General features: G+C 51.9%; 1 protein-coding gene across 50 annotated transcripts in view; it reads left to right on the forward strand.

Annotated features, from left to right (window-relative positions):
- PPP6R2 (protein phosphatase 6 regulatory subunit 2) overlaps window positions 1-19,966 on the forward strand; it is a 91,645-nt gene that overhangs the window by 48,088 nt on the left and 23,591 nt on the right. For 29 of the 50 annotated variants that reach the window (XM_035274320.3, XM_078344219.1, XM_078344254.1 and 26 more), the window contains 4 exons: window positions 5,417-5,603; window positions 12,939-13,076; window positions 14,431-14,496; window positions 19,681-19,793. In XM_035274320.3, coding sequence (XP_035130211.3) covers window positions 5,417-5,603; window positions 12,939-13,076; window positions 14,431-14,496; window positions 19,681-19,793 — 504 coding nt within the window. The remainder of the gene's footprint in view (window positions 1-5,416; window positions 5,604-12,938; window positions 13,077-14,430; window positions 14,497-19,680; window positions 19,794-19,966) is intronic. The other 21 variants (XM_078344316.1, XM_078344393.1, XM_078344412.1 and 18 more) reach the window with 1 other exon arrangement.

The following is a 19,966-nucleotide window of genomic DNA, read 5'->3' on the forward strand; positions in this document are numbered from 1 at the left end:
TGCTCAAGAGAAGCTGCACTTGGTTTGGGATTAGATAGCAGCCACTGACCCTGCTTAAAGCCAGGGCTGCTCCAGACGGGTGAGGCCACATGCTGCCTCTTCCTAAGGCCTGACACGCAGTTAGCCCTGCCTCTGCAGGGCAGCCCTTGGCTGAAAAACCACTGTGGCTGTGAGACAGCTGGTCACCTTCAGAGTCAGAGTGCTGCCCTCATGGGCCACAGCAGAGAGTGCTACCCCAGGGCCGGAGGCAGCAGCAGTCACATGGTCAGCCCTTCTAGGCCCTGCGGATGCTCCTGGTCTTTTCGGTTTGCTTGCCAAGATCTGGATTATTTGAGAAATAAGACAGAAGAGCCAGTAGAGAGACACAAGCTATCCCTTTCATTACTCATAAAGTAGTATCATTTTTAACTCTGAGCTGTGGAGTTCCTCGTTCCTGGTTGCCGAATTAGAACTGCTCACCCAGTGGGAAGCAGCAGTGAGTCACAGCCCGCCCCCAGGAAGCACACCCTACCCCAGAGAGACTTGCTGCACTCAGGGCAGAACTGAAAGGAAACACTGGGAGGAAGGGAGCTTCTGCCATAACAGTTCCTGGACCCTCCATCCCCACTCTGGTAGCTCCACTGTTGGTCTCCTGTGACGGCTTCTTCCTCTTCTTTGGTTTGCTTCCTGTGGTAAATTGTACTTGTTAACAGCTTCCCGAGACGGAGATAGTGGGTGGCAATGTTTAGGGCGTCGGGCTTACGTGTTTGAGACCCTCTGATTGGAAGTTCACACTGGGCATCACCCCCTGGGATTTGAAAGCCTCCATGTTGTCCTCTAGTTTCACGTGTTGGATGCAGCAAGCTCCTGGCTCACATGTGCCACCTGTTTTCTTTCCTCTCTGAGGGCGTTTACGTTCTTTTCTAAGCCCTATTTTTCCTAAATTTCCCAATAACGTGGACTATTCTCTGGGTCAGGACAGGGGATCCCAGAACGGCATCACTGAGCCAGGAGAGTGTCATAGTCAGAGCTTGGGAGAATTTGGTAATAGATAAGGACAAAATCAAGCAAACAGAACAGTGAGAAAAACTAGGAATTCTAAGGGAAAACTTGATGTAAGTAAGCAGATACACCCGGAGTAAACAAATCAGCTCAGCAGAAAACAGTATTTGCATGTTCACACTGAGGGCAACAGTAGATACTCATTTTTTTTGTTTGTTATGCTGGGCTCACTAAACTCTTTTAGTCTGTAAACTCATGGCGTTAGCAGAGAGCAATTTCTCTTATTCCTTTGATATTTTCCTTCTAATCAGGTGTTAGATCCCTTGAATTAATGCTTTTCTTATTTTTGCCTTTAATGTTTTGTACTTAGTGTTTTGGCTTGCATCTGAGAGATCTCTTCATCTTTTCAGTTGTCATCCTTTTATTGACTTTTGAAAGTTCTACCATGATTTTTTGTTTTTTAAACATGAGGTTTTGCTATGTTGGCCAGTCTAGACTCAAACTCCTGGGCGCAAGTGATCCCCCATCTCAGTCTCCCAAGCCCTCGGGACCACAGGCACTTGCCACCATGCCCAACATCTGTCACGTTTTTAATTTGTAAGAGCTCTTTTTTATTCTGAGATATTTTAACAAAAGCCTCCAATTCTTATTCGTGGATGCACAGTCTTAGTGTGTCATCTCTGAGAATACTATAGTTTAAAAGAGTTTCCTTCTGTTCTCTAAGCTCTCTCTCCTCTGAGTGCCTTGTTTTCTGCTTGGTCAGCACCCTGCTTTCATGAATGAGGCCCTAACTCCGGCACAGAGTTTGGGATCTGTGGGGGGCTTGCTCACCACAGCTTAGAGGACACTAGTTGACTTTTCTCGTTGTCCCATTATTTTTCCCAGAAAAGAATCTTTCCAGCTCTCCCCTGTTGGGCATGGACCTGTCAGTATCCCGGGAGCTGAGTTGGGAAGAGGGCTCTTCCACTGCCCTGGCCGGCTGAGCCCACCCTGCCCTTGCTGGCCGCTGATTCAGTGTCCAGGCCTCCCTGGAGTTCTGTGGCCTGAATTCTCATCTCTAGTTGGTGCCCCTTCTGTGGGCTCCTGAAACTCAGCCTTCCCTGTGCCAAGTCAGTCTTCACATGGCCAGCCGCTTCGGTCCTCCAGGCCTGGTTCACCGTTTCTGCTTCTCTTTTCTTGACTTTTTAATTCTTTGTGTTATTTGAGAGGGAATATCAACAAGCCTCTGTGCTCCATCTGCTATGTTTAACTGGAATTTCTATACCTTGATAAGTTGTTTTTTTTTGTTTTTGAGATGGAGTCTTGCTTTGTCACCAGGCTGGAGTGCAGTGGTGCAGTCTCGGCTCACTGCAACCTCCACCTCCTGGGTTCAAGTGATTCTTTCGCCTCAGCCTCCCGAGTAGCTGGGACCACAGGTGCATGCCACCACACCCGGCTAATTTTTTTGTATTTTTAGTAGAGACAGGATTTCACCGTGTTCGCCAGGATGATCTTGATCTCTTGACCTCATGATCCACTTGCCTCAGCCTCCCAAAGTGCTGGGATTACAGGTGTGAGCCACAGCGCCCAGCCAGGTTTTTAAAACTACTAGAGGAATACCTGTTATTTGAAGAATAATTGTAAAATTTTGATAAAGGAAAAAAAATCTTAGTCCCTCCATCCAGAGAGTCAGCATCTTATAGCTTGGTCTGTGCCATGTGTGCATACATTTGTCCATGTGTAGAAAGATCAGCCTGGGGCGAGGCACAGTGGCTTAGGCCTGTAATTCCAGCATTTTGGGAGGCCAAGGCAGGTGGATCACTTGAGGTCAGGAGTTTGAGACCAGCCTGGCCAACATGGTGAAACCCCGTCTCTACCAAAAATACAAAAGTTAGCCAAGTTTGGTGGTGTGTGCCTGTAGTCTCAGCTACTTGGGAGGCTGAGACAGGACGTGAACCTGGGAGGCAGAGGTTGCGGTGGGCCGAGATCTCACCCTTGCACTCCAGCCTGGGCAACGGAGCGAAACTCTTGTCTCAGGAAAAAAAAAAAATTTAGTTTGTTCCCTGTGCTCTTGAAATACTTCTAGGAATGGTTTGTACATTTCTCTGCTTCCTCACCTTTGATCTTCCTCCTCACCCCATGGGATGTGACTTCTTCCCCTGCCCCATGCACCATGTCTTAGTGTTAGAGATCTGGTAGACCCTGGGCCTTGCTGTGACCTTTGATGCTGCCAACCTGGCCCTCCTCTCTTGCCCTCTGGTCCTCCTGCCCTGAGGGGCTGTGTGTTGTCCACTGTGCCAGGTACTTGTTGGCCAGCCCCTGTGACATCCCACAAAGTGGGTACTGCCTGCCCCATTTCACAGATAAGGACACTAAAGGCTAGTGAGAGGATGAGCCTGGGCCTTCCCCAACCCCCTGTGCCCAGCTCTCAGGCCCCCTCTCTGCCCACAGACCCAGCTTGCGGTGCCCCTCTGGGCAGAGAGGGGGCCTCCATCGGGCATCAACCATGTCCTCTCCCCTAAACCCGAGCCTGCTGGGCCACTCTTTGACTCAGCAGGTCTCTACATTCCGCCTGCCCTCACAGGCAGGCGCTGTTCCTCAGAGCTCTAAAAGTGGCACTTTTTTGTCTGGGCTGATGAGGAACACCCACCCCCAGCCAGCCGAGGTCCTTCCGTTTCTTCCCTTTCCACACTTGGTCAGCTGCCAGGCTTGGCCAGCTGTTTCCTGTAGAGTCTCTCAAACCCAGGCCCCCTCTAGCCAGTTGCAGTGACCACCTTGGCTTAGTGCTACCTCTGTGCCCAGCACTGGCCACGTGTTGGGAAGAGAAGGAAGGTCATAGCAGCTGACCTCGAGCACACACTTGATGTGCGACCAGCATGGGCAGGCACTGTCACCTGCACATTCCATTTTTTTTTTTGAAACGGTGTCTTGTTCTCTTGCCCAGGCTGGAGTGCAGTGGTGTGATCTTGGCTCACTACAACCTCTGCCTCCCAGCTTCAAGCGATTCTCCTGCCTCAGCCTCCCAACTAGCTGGGACTATAGGCAAGCACCATCACGCCTGGCTAATTTTTGTATTTTTAGTTGCCATGGGGTTTCACGATGTTGGCCAGGCTGGTCTCTAACTCCTGACCTCAGGTGATTCACCTGCCTTGGCCTCTCACAGTGCTGGGATTACAGGCGTGAGCCACTGCACCTGGTTTTTTTTTTTTTTTTTTTTTTTTTTTGAGTCAGGGTCTTACTCTGTCAGCCAGGCTGGAGTGCAATGGTGTGATTTTGGCTCACTGCAACCTCTGCCTCCTGGGCTCAAGCCATCCTTCCACCTCAGCCTCCCATGGAGCTGAGGTTACAGGCACATGCCACTACTCCTGGCTGATTTTTCTTTCTTTCCTTTTTTTTTTTTTTTCTTTTTGTAGGTATGGGATTTTGTCATGTTGCCCAGGCTGGTCTCGTACTCCTGAGCTCAAGTGATCCACGCATCTTGGCCTCCCAAAGTGCTGGGATTACAGGCGTGAGCCACTGTGTCTGTCCTCACCTGCACGTTCAGATGAGAAAACCCAGACGCAGAGAGGACAGGTCACTTGGTGGTGTCAGGGCAGGCCTGTTCTCAGACAGTCATTCCCACAGGACGCTCCCACTGGGTTCCTGCCTGCTGGGCCCTGGGCTCCTCTCCAGCATTCCTAGAGGCAGAGTCAGGTGCCAGGCCTTGCTGTGGGGGCTGCTTTTGAGGGCTGCAGCCTGGGCTGTGGGGTGTGCCTCTCCTAGGGTGATGGCCATCACCTACCTGTGTCTACCAGGTGTAAAAGAGGAAGCACAGTGATGTCATTGTGGGATTAGATGCACTGGGCTAAGGATTGTTTTCTGTCTGGTCTTTTTAATCAAATGAAAAGTACATTATTCACAGGTATTGGTATTTCTTAGTCATAAAGTTCTTGCATAGTGCCTCATCCCTCACACTGCTTCCTGAGCTGCTGATGGGGTGTGTCTCCCATCTGGGGATGGATTGGGTCTGTGTTTGTTGTTGGAAGGGGCACTGCCTGGAGGGAGAGGAGAGGCTTAGTGGAGAGGGAGATGGACATGGCCGCAGATGTGGATGTGGCCTCACTGAAACAGTGTGGTAGACGGGAGGTGAGAGACCTGACAGGTAAGTACGAAGGCCTGGAGAGAAGAAAAGCCAGAAGACTAAGAAAGGTAATTTAAAGAATGGGAAGGAGGATCAGGAAATGTAGGGTATCGGAGTATAGGGCATGAGGAGCGTAGGAAGTATGTTGAAAAACAATGTCTAGCAGTCAAAAATATCAGCGGGTCACAGAGAGTCACGTTTTTATTCTGTTCTGAGGTCTGTAGTGTTTGTTTTTATCACGTGGATCTGCTTCCTAAGAAGCAGACTATGTAAGCAGCTTCCTAAAAGTTGGAGAAGTCTAATTTCACCTCCAGTGCTTGGACTGTGCCCTTTTAGATATCCAAACACAGCCTGTGAGCTTCTGACTTGTGATGTGCCGCAGATCAGCGACCGCCTCGGTGGGGACGAGAGCCTGCTGAGCCTCCTGTATGACTTCCTGGACCATGAGCCGCCTCTCAATCCTCTGCTCGCCAGTTTTTTCAGCAAGACCATTGGCAATCTCATTGCAAGAAAAACCGAACAGGTAAATAATATGCAAAGCCTGTGTGATTTGGGGCATTGTCATGATGGATGCTGATGTGTCTGCTGTGGGCCTGGCTGTGTGGCTCATCCTCAGGCCATGGAACAGCATTTGTGACTCTTCCGTGCAACACGTGTGGAGCAGTGTGGGTTTTGCTAATCTGAGAGCTGGAATTTGAAGGAGTGTTTCTGGCCTGTAATTCTAGCACTTTGGAAGACTGAGCTGGGCAGATCACTTGAGGTCAGGAGTTCGAGACCAGCCTGGCCAACATGGTGAAATCCTGTCTCTATTAAAAATACAAAAATTAATCTGGGTCCAGTGGTGATGTGCACCTGTAATCCCAGCTACTTGGGAGGCTGAGGCAGGAGAATCACTGGAACCCAGGAGGCAGAGGCGGCAGTGAGCTGAGATTGTGCGCTGTACTCCAGACTGGGCGACAGAGTGAGACCCTTATCTCAGAAAAAAAAGGGGGGAGGGAGTGTTTCTTAGGGCTGGCTCTGGAATAAGCAGCACTTCCTGCCATCCCCGGGAGCTGCACAGGGCTCCAAAGTAGCCATCTTGTCCTGTCACTGAGCAGGTGCAGGTGCAGGTGTGAGGTCCTGGGGCATCATGGCAGGACCTTGGACATCCGCCTTCTCAGGCCGGCGGCTTCTTCTGTGTGGGTGTTGTGAGAGGAGAGGAGAGACCCCCGCTGTAATGGGGTCTTCCTGGAGTCCACCCTTGCTCCTGCCTCACATGTGACCTGACCTGGGCTTCTGCCCCTCCAGGCTGTGGACACACAGGTAGAAAGGTGTGGTGGCACCTGTGCCTGCACCCAGCGGTCTGCCTTGGCCAGTCTTCTTGGCTGTGTCATGCTCCACCCACCCATCCCTGATGGAAATATTTTAAAACAAATCCCAGACACCAGATTATTTCTTACGTAAATATTTCAGTATGTATACTTCTTTATTTATTTTTGAGACAGGTTTCACTGTGTGACCAGTCTAGAGTGCACTGGCACCATCACAGTCCACTGCAGTTTTACCCTTCGCAAGCTCAGGTGATTCTCCCACCTTGGCCTCCTGAGTAGCTGGGACTACAGGCATGTACCACCACACCTTGCTAGGTTTTCTTTGTATTTGTTGTAGAGATGGGGTTTCCCCCTGTTACCCAGGCTGGTCTTGAACTCCTGGGCTCAAATGATCTGCCTGCCCCAGCCTCCCAAAGTCCTGGGACTACAGGTGTGAGGCACCATGCCCAGCTGTGTATCTCTAAAATAAGGACTTTTTTTCTTTTAAATGTAATTAGAATTTCATGATCACATTCCAAAAATATTAACCATAATTATTTCATACCATCAAACATTCAGTCAGGGAGTTAACCAGTATTTCATGTCTGCTTGGAGCTCTGAGAAAGTGCAGTCCCAGAAAGGCCACTGTTCCACTTGAGGACATTCAGTGTGTGTGTTGTGAGTGGCAGTGGAATGGGAGCTGTGGTGTGGGCCGTGGCGTGGGCTGGGGGTTGTCATGGCTGTGAGGTGGTGGTAAGAAGTTGTGAAAAGCTTTACTGCCTGGCCCTTGCAGCCCAGTGACTAGAATTGTGTATCTCGTAATTTGCTATACCCTGCTCTTACTCCTCTGCCACTTTCAGATATTTTCTTTATAATTTTACTGCTTCATATAATATTTTTCTCCCATCTCCCATTAACTTAGTGCTGAATGCATGAAAGTAATATGAACTGAACTGTTAAAAATTCTTCTGTTGACTGATGTTTAACACAGGTATGTGAATTTCAAACAATACGGAAATATGTAAGCCAGTGTTCTGTCATCTCTGGATATGGCTACTGTTGATGATTTAGTGCATGTGCCTCTTAAGTTTTTTTCCCACTAGACTTATTTTCACACAGTAGTGTCATACGCTAAATACCACAGATAACCTTGTTCACTTGGACATGGGTCTTGTCTGACTCTCCCTGCAGAGCGGCCTGCACCGCCCTCCTGGGCTCTGCCTCTGTTCTCAGGGCCAGCAGTGAGGCAGGGATGCTGTGAGCCTTCCCCTGTGCTTCCTGAAACTGTGGGAGATAGCCCAAAGGTGGGGCTTTAGTGAGAGGACCATCTGCATTTTCCCAGCCCTTCATTATGAATTCTTTCAAACGTCTGCAGATGAATCATTCCATGAACCCCCATGTCTCCGTCACTCAGATTCCACATCATCTCTTCATGGTGAATCACATTCTTCTATATCCCTTTATTTGCACCCCCCACCCCAGATTATTGTGAAGCAAGTCCCAGACATCGTATCATTTTGTATTTATTTCAGTGTGTTTTTCTAAAGGATTAAGAACTCTTCTACAAGCATGACCACAATACCATTATCACACCTAAAACATTCGTGATAATTTCTTACTTTCATCAAATATGTGTACAGTGTTCAAATCGCTTTGATTATCTCATAAAACATTTCTCAGAGTCGGTTTGTTAGAACTGCGGTCTTTTTGCGGTTCGTCTTGGTGGTGGCATCCAGTGTGGGGTGCAACAGGTGTTTTCTGTGAGGGGCCAGGTATCCTGGGCCTCCGATGAGCTGGGTCTCACATTCTTCTCTTTGTTTTTTAACAGCCCTTTAACGTAATGAACACTCTCAGGGCACAGGCGATGCGGTAGGACTGTGCTGTGGGCAGGGCTTGGATGAGCCAGCTCTGCTGCCCTGGCATCCCCCCAGTGCCCTCCATCTAGGTGAGATTTTTCTCAGCAGGCAAGAATGTGTCATCGAACTTCTGATGGCACCTTTTCCTTATGGATCCTTGGGCATTATACTGATCAATATTTGCATTGCAGACAATGTTCTTTGACCTTTTATTTTGAAGCTTAACACAAACGCAGAGGAGCGCACAACACTGGGTGGAGCCCCGGGTGTCATCGGAGCAAGCAGCCGAGTAGCCACCACTCAGGTCCCAGAAGCTCAGAGGCTGACCGTGCCAGCCCCATCACTGCCTCCCCTCTCCTCCTCAGTTACTACCCTGCCTTAGACCAATGGATTAATAGTTTAGTTTGCCTGTTTTGAAGTTTTACAAAATGTTTTGAGTTATTATAGAGTCACAAGAATTTGCAAAAATGGTTGAGAGAGTTCCCATGTGCCCTCCACCCAGTTTCCCCCAGTGGCTCTACATGATATCCAAACCTGGAATTGACATTGGCACAACGTAGCTTTATAGGTCTTGATAGTTCATAGAGTTATTCCTCTCATTTTGTTTTTCTTCAAGATTGTTTTTATGATTCTTTGCCTTTTTCTTTTTCTTTTTTTGAAACTGAGTTTCGCTTTTGTCATTTAGGCTGGAGTGCAGTGGTGCAGTCTCACCTCACTGCAACCTCTGCTTCCCAGGTTCAAGCGATTCTCCTGCCTCAGCCTCTTGAGTAGCTGGGACTACAGGTGTGCACCACCCCCTGCCCCTAGTTTTTGTATTTTTTAGTAGAGATGGAGTTTCACCGTGTAGGCCAGGCTGGTCCCGACCTCCTAACCTCAGGTGATCCACCCTCTTCAGCCTCTCAGAGTGCTGGGATTACTTAGAGTTGTGAGCCACTGCACCCGGCCTATTTTGTTTATTTTTATTTTTTTCTTTCCTATTATTTAAATTTTTGCTTTCTTTTTTTCTTGATTGTTTTTGGAATAAGCAAATTTAGAACGAGTCTATTAGTTTCTACATTCTCCACCTCCCTACCCTGCCCCCCAAAAATAAACCTACTGAAGTTTTGATGAGGTTTGCATCGGCTGTAGTTGGCGCCTGGCAAACTGTGGTCCACAGGTCAAAAGCAGCCATGAATTGTGTGAATGAAGCTTACTGAAGCACAGCCACTTCCATTTCCAGCTCCTGTCCAGGGCCCCTTTTCCACCACAGCAGCAAAGCTGGTAGCTCAGGCTGCTTTGATTTCTCAGGAATACGCTGTAATTCTCTGTATGACAGTCTTAAGCATCTTTCACTAGCTTGATTCTTAGGTATTTGATATTTTTGTATTATTCTAAGTGGTATCTTTTTAGTTGAAATTTTGATTGAGATTTATTTGCATGAGGTTGTATGAAATACTATGGAGAAAATCCTTGGCTGGGCACAGTGGATCACTCCTGTAATCCCAGCACTTTGGGAGGCTGAGGCGAGTGGATCACTTGAGCCAATGAGTTTAAAATCAGCCTGGCCAACATGCTGAAACCCCATCTCTACTAAAATATAAAAATTAGCTGGGTATGGTGGCACGTGCCTGTAATCCCAGCTACTTGTGGGTGCTGAAACAGGAGAATCACTTGAGTCTGGAGGCAGAGCTTTCAGTGAGCCGAGATCTGGCCACTGTACTCCAGCCTGGGTGAGAGAGTGAGACTCTGTCTCAAAAAAAAGAAAGAAAGAAAAAAGGCCCAGCACAGCGGCTTATGCCTGTAATTCCAGCATTTTAGGAAGTCAGGGAGGGCGGATCACCTGATGTCAGGAGTTTGAGACCAACCTGGCTAACATGGTGAAACCTCATCTCTACTAAAAATATGAAAATTAGCCAGACATGGTGGTGGGCACCTGTAATCCCAGCTACTCGGGAGGCTGAGGCAGGAGAATCTCTTGAACCCAGGTGTAGAGGTTGCAGTGAGCCTCTCCTCCCCTCCCATCTCCCTCCCCCCTTCCCCCTTCTTCCCCTTTCCCCCCTCCCACTCCTTCCCCTCTCCCTCCCCCTCCTTCCCCTCTCCCCCCTCCCTCCCCTCTCCCCCTCCCCCTCCCCTTCCCTCCCCTTCCCTTCCCCTCCCCCTCCCCCTCTCCCTCTCCCTCTCCCTCACTCTGTCACCAGTCTGGAGTGTAGTGGCATGATCTCACCTCACTGCAATCTCTGACTTTCGGGTTCAAGTGATTCCCCTGCCTCAGCCTCCTGAGTAGCTGGGACGACAGGTGTACGCCACTAATTTTTTGTATTTTAGTAGAGATGGGGTTTCACCATGTTGGCCAGGATGGTTCTCCATCTCCTGACCTCTTGATCCACCCATTTCAGCCTCCCAAAGGGATTAGGCCAGGCTCAGTGGCTCACCCCTGTACTCCCAGCACTTTGGGAGGCCGAAACGGGCGGATCTCAAGGTCAGGAGTTCAAGACCATCCTGGCTAACATGGTGAAACCTCATCTCTACTAAAAATACAAGAAATTAGCCAGGCATGATGGCATGTGCCTGTAATCCCAGCTACTTGGGAAGCTGAGACAGGAGAATCGCTTGAACCCAGGAGGCAGAGGTTGCAGTGAGCCTAGATTATGCCACTGCACTCCAGCCTGGGCTACAGAGTGAGACTGTCTCAAAAAAAAAAAAAAGAAAGTGCTGGGATTATAGGCATCAGCCACCACTCCCAGCCCTTTTTTGGAGACAGAATCTCACTCTGTTTCCTAGGCTGGAGTGCAGTGGCATGGTCTCAGCTCACTGCAACCTCTGCCTCCTGGGTTCAAGCAGTTCTCCTGCCTCAGCCTCCGAAGTAGCTAGGATTACAGGCACCTGCCACCATGCCCAGCTAACTTTTGTACTTGAGACAAGGTTTCTCCATATTGGCCAGGCTGGTCTTGAAATCTTGACCTCAGGTGATCTGCCTGCCTCGTCCTCCCAAAGTGCTGGGATTATAGGTGAGAGGCGCAGCCTTTTTTTTTTTTAATTTTATTTTTTGAGATGGAGTCTTGCTCTGTCACCCAGGCTGCAGTATAGTGGAGTGATCTCGGCCCATTGCACCTCTGCCTCCCAAGGTAAAGCAGTTCTCCTGCCTCAGCCTTCTGAGTAGCTGGGACTATAGGCACACACCACTACGCCCACCTAATTTATCTATTTTTAGTAGAGACCATGTTGGCCAGCCTGGTCTTGAACTCCTGAGCTCAAGTGATCCACCTGCGTCACCTCCCAAAAGTGCCAGGATTACAGGTGTGACACCTTGCCCAGCCTGGGTTGTTGGCTTTCTTTTTAATGTTTGGAAGAATTAATGGAAGGCCATTAAACCTTGGAGTTCTCTGAATAGAGAGCCTATTAATGATAGGTTTTGTGGGGTTTTTTGATGTTCTGGAACTATTCTGATTTTGTTTCTTGTCAGTTTAGAAAGTATTTTAAGGAAATTTATTTTTTAAATTTGTAAAAACTGGCATAAAATTGTTTCTATTAATTTCTCATAATATGCCAGGTGTGGTGGCTCATGCTTATTATCTCAGCATTTTGGGAGGCTAAGGTGGGAGGATTCAGTGAGCTATAATCTTGCCACTGCATTCCAGCCTGGGCCACAGAGTGAGACCCTGTCTCAAAAAAAAAAAAAAACCCTGCAAATTTCTCATCATAGTTTTTATTTCTGTAGGTCTTTAGTGATGTCCCTTGTTTCATTCTTAATATTGTATTTGCACCTTCTGTTTTGTCCTTAGTCTTTCTAGAAGTTTAATCATCCTTTTCAAAGAGTCATTCTCCTCTCCTCCTCCCCTGTGCTCTCCTCCCCCTCCTCTTCCTTCTTCCCCTTCCCTCTTTTCTCACCACTTCTTTTCCTACTCTTCCTCCTCATCGCAGCACTAAGGACTGAGACTGAGGTCCTGCAGCCAGGTCCCCTTCTCTGTTTTCACTGTTTCCAGTGTAGGGCTGGGTCTACCCCAGCCCCCAGCCCCCAGCCCCCAGCCCCCAGCCCCCAGCCCAGTAGCCTGGACATAGCAGGTGCTTACCTCTGTATGCTGAGTTGAGCTGAATTTGCAGTGAGCCCAGCCTTCACCTTTTCACTGTTACCTAGGATCTGCCGTCTGAGCAGCCCACTGTGTCCACGATGGGTGCCGTGTCCCCCGTGTCCTCATACTTAGCTGTCCACACCTTGTTGGCACTGGTCATCAGCCAGCCACAGAATGCCTCTTTTTCTTTTCTAAAACCTCAGTCTTCTTTCCCTCCAACCGCTCACGGGTTGTGGTCAGCAGCTGGCGTTGTGTGCGCTCTGTGCTCCCTGGGTCTGTGTTCTCGGCCTGGGGCTGCCAGCATTGGCCATCAGCTCAGCTCAGCTCTGTCTGCATCATTCGTTTCTGTTGGAAAAATTTGAACCAGTAGGTATTGAATGGCAGCTGCTCACAGTGGCCTGTGCTACACCACCTGGGGCAGCTGTGTCCTGTTGGTGCAGAGCCACAGCTGTGCCTCCCCCTGCCCAGGCCCTCACGTGCAGCACTGCCTCTAGGACTGTCTGCCTGTCCCTTGAGAGGGCTTGCTTATCATGTTGTCTGGGTCTTTCCATTATTTCTGCAGAATGTAATTAACAGTTCAACCTTGCCATGAGGGTTTTTGGAGGAGGCATCTCACGGTTGTCAGGGTCGGCCCTGCCTGCCTATCAGGTGTGTGTGATTTCAGGTGATTACATTTTTGAAGAAGAAGGACAAGTTCATCAGCCTGGTGTTGAAGCACATCGGCACTTCAGCGCTTATGGACCTGCTGCTGCGCCTGGTCAGCTGTGTGGAGCCAGCCGGGCTCCGGCAGGAAGTCCTGCACGTGAGTCTGGGAGTCTCCCCAATTCCTGAGGGCAGGGGCGTTGCAGGAAGCCAGCTGGTTAACTGCAGGAGCTCAGAGCATTGGGGCACCCAGCCCCCATCTCTCTACTCAGCATGGGGCTGCTAGGGGATCTTGTCAAGGATTGTAGCCTGTACCTTTTCCACTATCCCAACTCAACTCGCTCAGAAGCACAGAGCAGAGAGGTCCCTTCTCCCCATGGTCTCCAGCCTCCTGTTCTGTGAAGAGGCCGAAATGGAGTTTCCTGGCCTCCCTCCTTTTCCCCTGCTAGCGCCCAGCCCCGTGGCTTAGAGCAGAAGGTCAGTGAGGTGCTGGCCCTGCGTCCAGGTCTGTGCCTGCCAGGAAAGCCCTGGTGGACAGCAGTTCCCTGCAGAGCCCCGTTGTCTACCCTGGAGTGTGGATACGTCCATTCTGATGGTGGTTAGTCAGTGAGAGCAGGTGCCTGTAGTCCCTGAATAGAGGAGGATGCCACCCAAAGAAGCCCAGGAAATCAGCGCTGCACAAACTTCTGCTCACTGTTTGGCCAGCTTTGTTTATGGTGAGGTTTAAAATAGAGTAGAGTAAACCTTGAGGCCCTCTGCCTGTTTCCCAGCTCCTGGAGCCAGGAATCATCCAGGTGGTCACTCTGACTCAGGTTAGTAACGCTTCCTCAGGAAGCAGCTTCTCAGCAGGAATGACCGACCATTGCCAACCTTTACGCAGTGGACACAGGATCGGCACTAGTGGTGTGGTTGTGTCGTAGCTGTGTTAGTGGGAAGCTGCATAACCGCACTCCAGGCAGGCTTTTATCTGCTTTACTTGATTCAGCTCACAAAGTAGCCATGTGGGGACAGGTCATCCCATTTTCAGATAAAGAATTTGGCACAGGGTGGCAGTGCAGGGGGGGAGCCAGGTGTGGCCCAGGCCTGCTGGACCCCTGACACTCACACTGGGCCCCTGCTGCCCTTGAGCTTTACCCCACAGTGTTCCTGTGGCTTCACCAGAGTGGATTTACCCTTTCTCATCCTGGGAAGGCCCCGATGCCACGGGGAGCAGCTGAGGCTTCTCTGGCTTCAACATCCGGCAGGGCTCCTGGGCTTCAGCTTGTCTGGCTCATTTGCATGCTGATCCTTAGAGATAAGTCCTCAAGACAGAGCTTACATATGCACCACTAGGACACGGATAGTGGTCACTCCCTGTAATCTTTTGGGCCACTCCCAGAATTCAGTCATTATGTGTTCTTTGTGGGTCTGAACATGTTAGGCAGAGACTATGCTAGAAGACTGGGGTGCGTGGACTTCTTTCCCTTTACTTGGACTTGCACAGAGACACTGAAGGGCCTCTTTTTCTCTTTCAGTGGCTGAATGAAGAGAAAGTCATCCAGAGGCTTGTGGAATTGATCCACCCAAGTGAGGATGAAGATGTGAGTGTGCTGCTCACCGAGCCAGCTTCGTGCGTGCCAGCCCAGGCCTGCAGCTCCCGATCACCCGCCGCTGCGGGCCAAAGGAGCGAAGGAGGGGCGAGTCATTCCTTTCCTAAGATGAGGATTGGTTAGGTGTTTTTTTTCCTTTACTAAAGCACTGACTTCTAGGCTGTTTTTTGTTTTTGTTTTTGTTTTGAGACGTTTTGCTCTTGTTGCCCAGGCTGGAGTGCAGTGGTGCAATCTTGGCTCACTGCAACCTTCTCGGGTTCAAGCGATTCTCCTGCTCACCTGGGCGATTGGGCGGCATAGTGAGTGGCAATGTTTGCGAGTGGGCAGCATGGCGAGTGGGCGGTGTGGCAAGTGGGTGGCGTGGCAAGAGGGCGACATGGCAAGTGTCAAGTGGGCAGCATGGCAAGTAGGCGACATGGCGGATGGCAAGTGGGCAGCCTGGTGTCGAGTGGACGGTGTGGCGGGTGTCAAGTGGGTGACATGGCAAGTGTCGAGTGGGCGGCGTGGTGTCGAGTGGGCAGCATGGCGAGTGGCGAGTGGGCAGTGTGGCGAGTAGGTGGTGTGGCGAGTAGGTGCCGTGCTGAGTGTCAAGTGGGTCATGTGGCAAGTAGGTAGCGTGGCGAGTGGTGAGTGGGCGGCGTGGCAAGTGGGTGGTGTGGCAAGTGGGTGGTGTGGCAAGTGGGTGGTGTGGCAAGTGGGTGGTGTGGCAAGTGGGTGGCGTGGCAAGTGGGTGGCGTGGCAAGTGGGTGGTGTGGCAAGTGGGTCGTGTGGCAAGTGGGTGGCGTGGCAAGTGGGTGGCGTGGCAAGTGGGTGGTGTGGCAAGTGGGTGGCGTGGCAAGTGGGCGGCGTGGCAAGTGGGCGGCGTGGCGAGTGGGCAACATGGCGAGTGGGCGGCGTGGCAAGTGGGTGGTGTGGCAAGTGGGTGGCGTGGCAAGTGGGTGGTGTGGCAAGTGGGCAACATGGCGAGTGGGTGGCGTGGCAAGTGGGTGACATGCGGCGTGGCAAGTGGGTGGTGTGGCAAGTGGGTGGCGTGGCAAGTGGGTGGTGTGGCAAGTGGGTGGTGTGGCAAGTGGGTGGTGTGGCAAGTGGGTGGCGTGGCAAGTGGGCGGTGTGGCAAGTGGGCAACGTGGCGAGTGGGCAACGTGGCGAGTGGGCAACATGGCGAGTGGGCAGCATGGCGAGTGGGCAGCATGGCGAGTGGGTGGCGTGGCAAGTGGGTGGTGTGGCAAGTGGGTGGTGTGGCAAGTGGGTGGCGTGGCAAGTGGGTGGCGTGGCAAGTGGGTGGTGTGGCAAGTGGGCAGCATGGCAAGTGGGCAGCATGGCAAGTGGGCGGTGTGGCAAGTGGGCGGCGTGGCAAGTGGGTGGTGTGGCAAGTGGGTGGTGTGGCAAGTGGGTGGTGTGGCAAGTGGGCAACATGGCGAGTGGGCAGCATGGCAAGTGGGTGGTGTGGCAAGTGGGCAGCGTGGCAAGTGGGTGGCGTGGCAAGTGGGTGGCGTGGCAAGTGGGTGGTGTGGCAAGTGGGTGGTGTGGCAAGTGGGCGGCGTGGCAAGTGGGCGGCGTGGCAAGTGGGCAACATGGCGAGTGGGCAGCATGGCAAGTGGGTGGTGTGGCAAGTGGGTGGCGTGGCAAGTGGGTGGTGTGGCAAGTGGGCAACATGGCGAGTGGGTGGCGTGGCAAGTGGGTGACATGCGGCGTGGCAAGTGGGTGGTGTGGCAAGTGGGTGGCGTGGCAAGTGGGTGGTGTGGCAAGTGGGTGGTGTGGCAAGTGGGCAACATGGCGAGTGGGCAACATGGCGAGTGGGTGGTGTGGCAAGTGGGTGGTGTGGCAAGTGGGTGGTGTGGCAAGTGGGTGGTGTGGCAAGTGGGTGGTGTGGCAAGTGGGTGGTGTGGCAAGTGGGCAACATGGCGAGTGGGCAGCATGGCAAGTGGGTGGTGTGGCAAGTGGGTGGCGTGGCAAGTGGGTGGCGTGGCAAGTGGGTGGCGTGGCAAGTGGGTGGTGTGGCAAGTGGGCAACATGGCGAGTGGGCAGCGTGGCAAGTGGGCGGCGTGGCAAGTGGGTGGCGTGGCAAGTGGGTGGTGTGGCAAGTGGGTGGCGTGGCAAGTGGGTGGTGTGGCAAGTGGGTGGTGTGGCAAGTGGGTGGTGTGGCAAGTGGGTGGTGTGGCAAGTGGGTGGTGTGGCAAGTGGGTGGTGTGGCAAGTGGGCAACATGGCGAGTGGGCAGCATGGCAAGTGGGTGGTGTGGCAAGTGGGCAGCATGGCAAGTGGGTAGTGTGGCAAGTGGGTGGCGTGGCAAGTGGGTGGTGTGGCAAGTGGGTGGCGTGGCAAGTGGGTGGCGTGGCAAGTGGGTGGCGTGGCAAGTGGGCAACATGGCGAGTGGGCAGCATGGCAAGTGGGTGGTGTGGCAAGTGGGTGGTGTGGCAAGTGGGCAACATGGCGAGTGGGCAGCATGGCAAGTGGGTGGTGTGGCAAGTGGGCAGCATGGCAAGTGGGTAGTGTGGCAAGTGGGTGGCGTGGCAAGTGGGTGGTGTGGCAAGTGGGTGGCGTGGCAAGTGGGTGGTGTGGCAAGTGGGTGGCGTGGCAAGTGGGTGGTGTGGCAAGTGGGCAACATGGCGAGTGGGCAGCATGGCAAGTGGGTGGTGTGGCAAGTGGGTGGCGTGGCAAGTGGGTGGTGTGGCAAGTGGGTGGTGTGGCAAGTGGGTGGCGTGGCAAGTGGGTGGTGTGGCAAGTGGGTGGTGTGGCAAGTGGGCAACATGGCGAGTGGGTGGCGTGGCAAGTGGGTGACATGCGGCGTGGCAAGTGGGTGGTGTGGCAAGTGGGTGGCGTGGCAAGTGGGTGGTGTGGCAAGTGGGTGGCGTGGCAAGTGGGCAACATGGCGAGTGGGCAGCATGGCAAGTGGGTGACATGCGGCGTGGCAAGTGGCAAGTGGGTGGCGTGGTGAGTGGGTGACATGACGAGTGGTGAGTGGGCGGCGTGGCAAGTGGCGAGTGGGTGGCGTGGTGAGTGGGTGACATGACGAGTGGTGAGTGGGCGGCGTGGTGAGTGGGCGGCGTGGCAAGTGGGCAGCGTGGTGAGTGGGTGACATGGCAAATGAGCCACCATGCCTGGCCTCTAGGCTGTTTGTTGTTGTTTAAATAGATATGAGGTCTCACTGAATTGCCCATGCAGGCCTCAAATACCTGGCCTCAAGTGATCCTCCTACCTTAGCCTCTTAAAGTGCTGTGATTACAGGAGTGAGCCACTGTACCTGGCCTAGGCTTTTTCTTTTTAACTGAAAACTAATATACGGGTATTATAAAAGCAATTCTAGGATGGGCATGGTGGCTCATGGCTGAAATCCCAGCACTTTGGGAGGCCAAGGAGGGCATATCACTTGAGGTCAGGAGTTTGAGACCAGCCTGGCCAGGCATGGTGAAAGGTGCCTGTAACACCAGCCACTCAGGAGGCTGAGGCACCAAGAATCACTTGAACCCAGGAAGGGGAGATTGCAGTGAGCTGAGATCACACCACTGTGCTCCAGCCTGGGTGACAGCGAGACTCTGTCTCAAAAAAACAAACCAGCAAGGCGTGGTGGCTCACACCTGTAATCCCAGCACTTTGGGAGGCCAAGGCAGGTGGATCACAAGGTCAGGAGTTTGAGACCAGCCTGACCAACATGGTGAAACCCCATCTCTACTAAAAATGCAAAAATTGGCCCAGCATGGTGGCATGTTCCTGTAATCCCAGCAACTCGGGAAGCTGAGGCAGGATAATTGCTTGAACCCAGGAGCTGAAGGTTGCAGTAAGCTGAGAGAGTGCCACTGCACTACAGCCTACACGACAGAGTGCGAATCTGTCTTAAAAAAAAAAAAAAAACGAACCAAAGAACAGTTCTACTAGAATTGTATTATTCATCTGTAACTGAATAGCACATTACCCTGAAACAGTTGCTATTGCTGTGGCAAGTCTTCTTTGTCTGTAGCAGTGTCAGTTTCTGTGGGTCAGGCATCTGAATGTGGCCTTGTGGCTCTTCTGCTCAGGCTCTCACAAAACTGCAGTCATCTCAGAGCTCCACTGGGGAAGAGGCCAGTTCCATGGTCACGGAGGGCTTGGCAGCATCCAGTTCCTCAGGGCTGTCAGTGAGGCCGCCCTCAGCATTGCACACGTGGCATCTCCACTGGGCAGCACACGACATGGCAGCTGATCTTTCCCTCACTCTCACTGTTGCTCTTCAGACCTGGGTGGCTGGGTCCAGCCCACACAAAAAGGTGGGGCTTATAGGGTCATGAACTCCAGGAGAGGATCACTAGGGGACCCCTAGAAGCCACCCACCCTGGAAGTTCCTAAGGTGATACTGGGGCTTCCTCTGGTAATTCCTGTTGAGAGTTGGGGATGTATCCCAGCAGGCCTTTTCCTACGCACTACATATATCTGTCTGTACACAGAACCATAGAGTCCTTGGCAGACTTGAACACAGTGCTGACTCGCGTCTGAGGCCTTCACTGATGCCTGGCCAGCCTGCTTTGTTCTCCATTAGCCCACAGGGCTGACCAGGCAGATGGGAGAGGCCACCCTGCCTCAGAACCAGAGCCCACCCCTGCATGTGGGTGTCGTGTTGATGGCCTGTCCTGGGCCCCACAGGCAGACCGCAGAGCCAACCTGGCTGATTTCTTTTCTCCCTAAAATACTCCTGTGAGCATGTGAAGCAGAGCTGTGGGGAGTCGGGTTGTGTTTCTCTCTAACCACCTTTGTCTTCACAGGACTTGATCTGCATAATGGCAGCTCCTTTTATTACATATAAAATACAGTACCAATAACATGGCCACATATTCAGTATATGTCAGATATTTCCGCGCTGCACATCTGACGATTATTAACCTTGTTTTGAATTCCTGAAGATCGTTCAATACAACTGAAAAAAAAATCTAACTAGATACATGTTCTGACCATGGAAAAGGCAGACACAGACTTCTTTGAAATTAAGCTGTTGTCTGGAATCTTTAGGAAGAATGGTTTAGAGAAAGTTCCACATCTTAAAAATAAATGAAAAAGAATTTGAACATCACGATTATATTGAACAACAAAAGTTCCTCATCTCCCAGAGGAGCCAGTGGCAGGGCTCACACCCTGCGTGCCCAGTGGCTGGTCCTGCTGTTTCTTCTCCACACTGATGGGCTCTGTGCCTCCCTTGTCTTTCCAGAGGCAGTCGAATGCTGCTCAGACTCTCTGTGACATTGTTAGGTTGGGCAGAGACCAGGGCAGTCAGCTGCAAGAGGCTCTGGAGCCAGACCCCCTCCTCACAGCGCTGGAGTCGTGAGTGCTGGTGGGCCGTGGTGCTGGTGGGCCTCCCTTTCTGGGTCATGGGGACATCTCTGAGCCCTGCTCTGAGCACCAGGATGTGCTGCCACCTCCTCTGATTCACATTCTGATGAGCTGGTTGTGGAATGAGCCCCACGTTCAGAGCCCATGTTAACTTGGGGCCTGTT

This window comes from Callithrix jacchus, chromosome 1 (genome assembly GCF_049354715.1).
Source record: "Callithrix jacchus isolate 240 chromosome 1, calJac240_pri, whole genome shotgun sequence".
In the NCBI taxonomy this organism is placed as follows: Eukaryota; Metazoa; Chordata; class Mammalia; order Primates; family Cebidae; genus Callithrix; species Callithrix jacchus.